General features: G+C 40.8%; 1 protein-coding gene across 1 annotated transcript in view; it reads left to right on the top strand.

Moving 5' to 3' along the window:
- LMNB1 (lamin B1) overlaps nt 1–6946 on the top strand; it is a 30559-nt gene that overhangs the window by 10222 nt on the left and 13391 nt on the right. The window contains exons 2-3 of the mRNA XM_010566077.1: nt 1–18; nt 1149–1187. The exon at nt 1–18 is cut by the window's left edge and continues 234 nt beyond it. Coding sequence (XP_010564379.1) covers nt 1–18; nt 1149–1187 — 57 coding nt within the window. The remainder of the gene's footprint in view (nt 19–1148; nt 1188–6946) is intronic.

Genomic DNA, 6946 nt, shown 5'->3' with positions numbered 1-6946 from the left:
GGCCCGTCGCTCCGCAGAGCGAGTCCGCTGGGGGATGCGGTGCCGGCGGCGCCCTCGAAACTTCTTCCGAGCTCACCCTCGCATATCTGAGTTTGGAGGGAGGGCTGCGGGGTTGGAGTCAGGATGCCCCTTCACCTCCCCTTTCTCCCCCCCCCGCCCCGCTCCGTGCAGACAGATGACTCTGTCCGTGCGGCTTAAGCTGCTTCAGGATGAAAAATGCAGAGTGATGACAGTTTGTATACTGGCTGTTGCCGGTCTAGGCTTTCGATGTGTCCCTTCTGAAAGATGTTAACTCCGTGATACGGCGCCACACGAGTGGATAGTAAGTAGAGTTTACTTAACAAAAAAAAAACCCAAAAAACCAACAACCCAAAAAACTGGAACGTCTGTTCATTTTGCTGGATATTCGGATGTTACGAAAGGTAGATTTGTGACCAGATTCCCTCAAGATTGCAAACTTTATGGCACGGCGCCAAGGTCTCCCTCCCCTCTTGCAGCGAACTGATTTGTGCCACTAGATTTTGCAGCTTACACATTTGACTTGATTCAGTTGTTTATTTGCTTCTTTGTTTGTCTATACCTGGAATTTGATTTCTGACTGCTGTAGTCTTCCATTAGCAAAAAAGAATCTCCTGTTTGGGCTTTTTTTTGCTAGTTAGGCCCACTTACCATTCTAACTTCAGTCTTGGGATCACAAAGTTTGTCGGTGGATTGACGTTGGAAAAGAAGAAAGGGCAGAGTTGTTAATCTTGCTCTACCATTGTATAACCTGTTAATTTTGATTTTCAGTTAAATACACTTTCAGCCCTGATTTTTCATAATGAGAAAGATATTTCATGTGTGAACCAGCACATTGATGTTTTCATGTGACTGCAGACAGCTCCAATATCTTTCGGGCTCATGTTACTTAAAAAAAAAACAAACCATGAGCTTGTAATTAGCGAGTCTAGTCATTCTTGTGGTTACTTCTTCGTGCCACATGAAGGTCTTACATCAAAGAGATTATTGATAGTGACTGGGAAGGCAAGGTGTAGCTGCAGGTAGGCACCAAAATGACTTGAAAGTCAAACCAGGAATTTCCATCTCTTAGTGACTTTGTGGAGGAAGACGCACTCTTCTGTCAGCTTCTTAGAAGAGTGTATGTGGAGGATTGGGCTCAAGATGCAACTCGTAGCTGTTAATTTTAGGTAGAGTGCTCTTCCTACAACAGAGCGGCATGGCCTTGGCTGGGACTTCAGATTACTGCTGTCTGCATGTTCTTTGAGAAAAGAACAGAACACACAATGCAGGCAAAGCAGTGAAAGATGTGATCCTTAGGCGTTTTATAATGTCATCATTTAAGTAGCAGATAAAAGAGCAGAGCTCTGAATTGCTCCATCCCTCCAGCATCCTACAGACTGGATTAAGTTTCTGCTTTTGGGTAGAAGTGTATCATGCTTTCATCATTTGCAATAGCTGCAAACCAGGGAGAACTGTAGAGCCAAGATGGTGGAGGAAAAATCCTGATGTGTAACTTGAGCAATTAATGTAACAATGGTTTACATTGTGAAGTTCGACACAACTGTGTTAACAGTGGTGTTGAACAAGGGCAGTTCAGTAAGTCAGGCTCACTGTTACTGTTGTGTTACTCGGTCTGCTTATGCATCAAGTTTGGGGATAGATTTCCACTGGTGGGGTGAACGTTCATTATGGAGACTTATTTAAGTGTACAGCAGGTTGAAATCCCTAGCTGGACTTGTCTGTATTCTGATTTGTCATGTGAGGTAATGATGCTGTTTAGGAAGCATGAGCTGGTGTTAGTGCTAGTTCATTTAGGAAACTCCCTGTTTACATTTGTCTTTGGCAGGCTGAGATTTCACTGTGGCAGTTTACCAATGCTGAAGTAACATCTGCTCTCCTGTAAAAGGAGACAATGTGGTAAAAGTTAACTTTGAAGGAAATTATGTGTTTTATTGAAGATATTGGCGAAGGATATAATGGTCATTAATTATCATCAAGTGTTACAGAGTGCGAGTGTTAGTAGTAAATGTAATTGTGGCAAGGAACTAGTTTTATGCATTTTTAATATGTAAGAGATTATTTCTCTGGCTCTCTTGCTTTGTATCTTCAATTGGTCTTCTCATCTATATTATGAAATGAATTTCTGCAGTGGGATTAGGCAGTAAAATAAACATCAGTAATAGCTTGGTATCAGCCTACAGCTTGAATTAGTGTGCAAGTGTGTGGCACCTTGCAGCTGGTACCCTGAACAACTACTCAGAAGAACCAGGGTGTGTTAATGTGAGCAAAGTTTTAACAGCTGTTCCAGGGCTTCCCTGTGGTGTACATGTGGTGTGCTGTAATGAGCTAGAGGAACTGCTCTGAGGAAGCTGACTTGAAACTTTTCAAAGCATATTTTCATTATTGTAGGTGATCTCGGGAAGTGAGGTGAAGATTGGTGGCTGGGGAACTGCTGAGCTTTAATCTGAAAACTGTCACTGTTGTGTACTGTAGAGAGACCACCCAAAGAAGTAAGGAGGGAAGTGATTAACTTGTTGCACAATAATTTAAATGATTGAAATGTAAGAATATAACTTAAGTTATCTAAGAGTATCTTCCATGCAGTGTAGGATGTAACAATGTAAGGAATGATTTGCTGTAGGGTTAAATGTGGTCTCAAATATATGTGGACATGTAATGATAACACGATAACAGGCAGTGACTTGACATGTATGCAGTGCATGGGTAAAGGTTCTGCCTAGATTGCTTGTTAGAGTCGTGGGATTCACATGGTTGACAGAGCGCTTGAGGAACAGTCGCTGTTGAGCAGTAAGTGGCTAGAGATGATGCATATTTAGGGTTGATTTCAAACACTCAGCAGCTCTCTCCAGTTAAATAAAATGGGTGACATGAGACAAGCTGAAACCAAGTTACATATATTTATTTACAGGAAAGGCAAGCTTGTCCAATTATGCTTATTGTCAAAAACCTGAATGCTTTTAGACAGATGGTTCTTATCCTACTGTAAATCACTTCCTTGCAAAACATAGCCTTACTGTTGTGCCTACCATAGGGTAAAATAATATGGACAACTGACTGCTAGCTAAACAAAACATAAAGTGTTAATGACTATAGGTTTTTTTTATTTTCATATTTCTCTACAACTGGAGTGGAAAACCAGCTCAATGTGCAGTACCATGTAATTTTATATGGGTGTAAATATAGGCTGCATTATCATGAATTACAACACTTGCATAGCTGTGTCGTGAATTGGCTGAAAACCAATGTTTTTCAAGGAGGATTTGGCTAATGTTGGTAATGCTTAGCTTTGTGGTCTGACTCTAAGTACTGGCAGAAGGGAGTGGGTGGGTGTGGGAGGTGAAAAAAATCACCTGTAGGGTGGTGGCATCCTTCACTTGGTCAGTTTCAAAGGAACTTTAAATTATACTTGAGATCTAGCTACAGACTGAAAGGAGCAGTCTTCCTGCTTACCTTGCATTGGCTTTGTGGTTTGTCTGGCTCCAGAAGGCCAGTTCAACTTACTAAACTGGTAGAAAATTATTTTTATCTTTTTTCCTCTGTGGCTTTTCTAGTACATTAGCAAGAAATTTAACAAGATTGGTAAATTCTAGGTTATTTCATGAACCTCAGGGTTGAAGGAAGAAGGGTGATTGATTGCACAACAGCATGAAGAAGGAGCCTGCCACTTTCAGTGGGCTATTTAGTGACTTGGCCATTTTACTGAACCGCAAACCAAGCAATCCAGGTAATGTCACCAAAGCAGTGACTGCCCCTTGATATCTGTATTTCAGAGCTTTGAATTAGCTTTAAATGAGCTAGTGCAGGTAACCAGACACAACTTAACCACAGTACCTTATAGTTGTGTGTGAGTTGATTTACTCTGCTTTACAGGTTATTAAGTTTTGGGAATGGTGAGCAAATTAACCTGCTTAGAAACCTGTGCCTCAGCTAGGCTGCATCTGGTATGAGAAATTAGCTTGCTTCATGGTGAGCTGGCCACATGTACTGCAGCTGTCAGGGTTATTTGTACTCCTGAGAGTGGCACTGTGGAATGCTTACGGCTGCCAGGTTGCTTGAGTGGTTGGAGTGTATTGGGGAAAACTGATTGCATTATTTTGTGTGCTGAGCTGTTTCTAAAGTATACATGGCTGCAACTCCTTTACTGAGAGCTGTGCCGGTTATGTTGGGTAGGAGTGAGAGCGAGTTCTTCACACTCGGTAGTGTCTATGGGAGTTAATTGTTGTGGGTTAAATTTCTGAAGTGCAAATTTTCCTTGAAGTATGGTGAAAATTAATGGGAACTGGCTCTTTTCTGGGCAGATCCTACTTCCACACTATTTTAAAATAAATTACAGTTCCATAGATAAGAAGACCCACATGCTTTGAAGTCAAAAGAGAGAAAAACAAGCTGCTGCTTTGAAGAAGATGCAACTCAGCAACTATTTCTTTGCTTTTATTTTTCTTTCATGAGCCAAACAACTTGAAGGACTACAGTTCTGGCTAATTTCTGAACACTACAACAGGAAGCTGTTTGAGATTTTTTTATTTGTTGTTTTGAGATGTAGCTTTGCCTTTCTGTGGAGGAAAAAGCTAGCTATTGTTGAGAGGCTCAAGTTCTTCCTAGTAAAAATTACTAGGTGTAAGGATGAAGTGTATGTTGTATACATTTGGTGTATGTTTTTATAATTCACAGAGGTTTTTCTGATCTTGCTTCACTTCTTTCCCACATTCGTTTAGGGCTGGGATGACACTGCTGAGTGGCTGAGATTTCATCTGGCTTTCAGCATTTGAATTGTTGAGCTCCAGTTTCTGTTTTCGTTCCAAGAATGTGTTCGGATGAGCTGTCTCAGACAACTCATAACACTAACAACTGAGAGTGCTTAATTTTAATTCTTTTTTTCCCCCCTTCTGTGACTTCAGTTGCACTAAATTATGCGATGGTTTCACAGCCAATCTTGTTGCAAACAAGCAAGGAAGGTCCTTCAGGTATTACATCAGTCTTAGTTTAGTGGTACAGGTAGTGTATTGGGTTTTAATCATATTGTTGTTGCTAGTCCATGTTGTATATCTTTTTCTCTGCCGCTCCCAATTGCAAGAGCTCTCTTCTCAGCTGCGTTCCAGTATGTAGTTGGTAGAGGTATTTGCATTAAAAAGTAACTTTAGGGTATGTGGGGAGTCTTCCTGTTTTCAGAGTCCAGGATAATTCAGGATGGAGTAGGGGGCGGCATGCCATGGCCCTGTGTATGCGTGACTTTCAGTATCCAATTTGATAGGCTTGGTTTCAGCATGAAGTCTTGTGAGAGAGCCTGGGTGAAACAGTTTCTCCATGTTTTGAATAAAGCTTTCTCCAGCAATGATCAAACAACAGAGGCTTGGTGTAGGCCCTTATACTTCCCAATAGGTGATGGAGAGATTTTTATTACAGATGAACCATAGCAAGACACCTTTCCTTCCCTCTATTTCCTTGTTTGCCATACAGCTTCCTTGCATGCTGAAGTTCCTATGGACCTGGATGGGAGGGGAGGGACGGGACAGGACAGAGGCCTCCAGTGAATAATGAAGAGAGCTGGAAGTAGGTACCTATGTGGCCAAAACCTAAATTCTGTGCTTTTGTCTGAGCTGTGGACCCAACTGCTGTGAACTGTTGAGTCTAAGAAATGGTATGTAAAATCCCAGGGAGGGACTGGATAGCGCTGAGCAGCAGAAATGAAAAAAATAGTTGAGTATAGAAGAGTCAGTGTGTGTCACAGGCTCTGGCAGTCTCCAACTTTGGTTAACTGTGGTGTTACCCAAAAGGAGCAGGATTAGCTAGTGTTAAGTCTGTTATGTAAAGCCTGCCATCTTCTGGCTGTAATGCTATGACATCCAAACATTAATCTTATTTCTACAGATTTTTTTTTGCAAGCCTCTGTGCACACATCTCTTTTGAGCATGATGTTAACTGTATATGTCTGCATGTAATCTTGGAAAAGCATCTTTTAAATTTGAGAGTCTCTCCTTTTATAAGTGTGTGTTGATTTACATTAGTCTCATTTTGCTGAGAAGCATTGCTATTGTTTCTTAGAAGCAGTACAGTAATTAAAAAGTAGTGAATGTATTAATGCTTTAACACTTTAGAATCTTGTTCTTAAGAATCTTTATCCAGTTTTCAGTCTCTTCAGTTTAGCATTGTGAATTCTGATTTTTTCACTTTTGCAAAGAGAAGCATGAAAACTGAAGAATGTGCTAGCTGTTGTCTTACTGAGCCTGAATCTGTCCATTCCTGTAAAATGTTCATAGTTTGATTATAAACATCTAGAACTTCTATATGCTACTGCCCTTACTAGACAAATGTGGGTATCCCAGAGAGAAAAGGAATCAACTTGAAGGTGGAAGAGCTTGTGTTACACATTTAAACACAGATGCTTTTGCCAACTAAAAGTCAACAGTAGTTTTGATTCCTGACTATGGTTTTCCTTTCCCCTATTTTTGATAGTGGCTTGTTGTAGCATTATTTGTGAGTAATTAATTTAGGCTGAAGAGTGTGGGTTTGTGTTTATGTGGCATTACTTTATTTTTCTCATTTGATGTCTTTGTTTGCATATGCCATTCTAGAGAATAAACCCCTGGAAACTGTTTGACCACTTGTGTAGACATAAAAACTAATTTGAGTGGTAACTTGAAAAGCTTGTGTGTTTGCTTTTATAAAGACAGACACCTGTACCTCTGCACCAGTGCAGTTTCAGTGGCAGCCCAGACTATTGTATAGACAGGATTTGAGTATCTTTCCTCAGATCTGTGGAACTTTGCCATTATGTATGGTTAGAAGGGTGATGCAAAGCAGTTCACTATGCTACAGCTTCTGCTTATGGAGGACTGGGTTATAGATAGTTGTCCTGGTTTCAGCTGGGATAGAGTTAATTGTCTTGCTAGTAGCTGGTACAGTGCTATGTTTTGACTTCAGTATG

Source organism: Haliaeetus leucocephalus, unplaced genomic scaffold, assembly GCF_000737465.1.
Source record: "Haliaeetus leucocephalus isolate CR32 unplaced genomic scaffold, Haliaeetus_leucocephalus-4.0 Scaffold203, whole genome shotgun sequence".
Lineage (NCBI taxonomy): Eukaryota > Metazoa > Chordata > Aves > Accipitriformes > Accipitridae > Haliaeetus > Haliaeetus leucocephalus.
The sequence above is the reverse complement of the archived record's forward strand: the minus strand, read 5'-3'. Positions and strand labels throughout refer to the sequence as shown.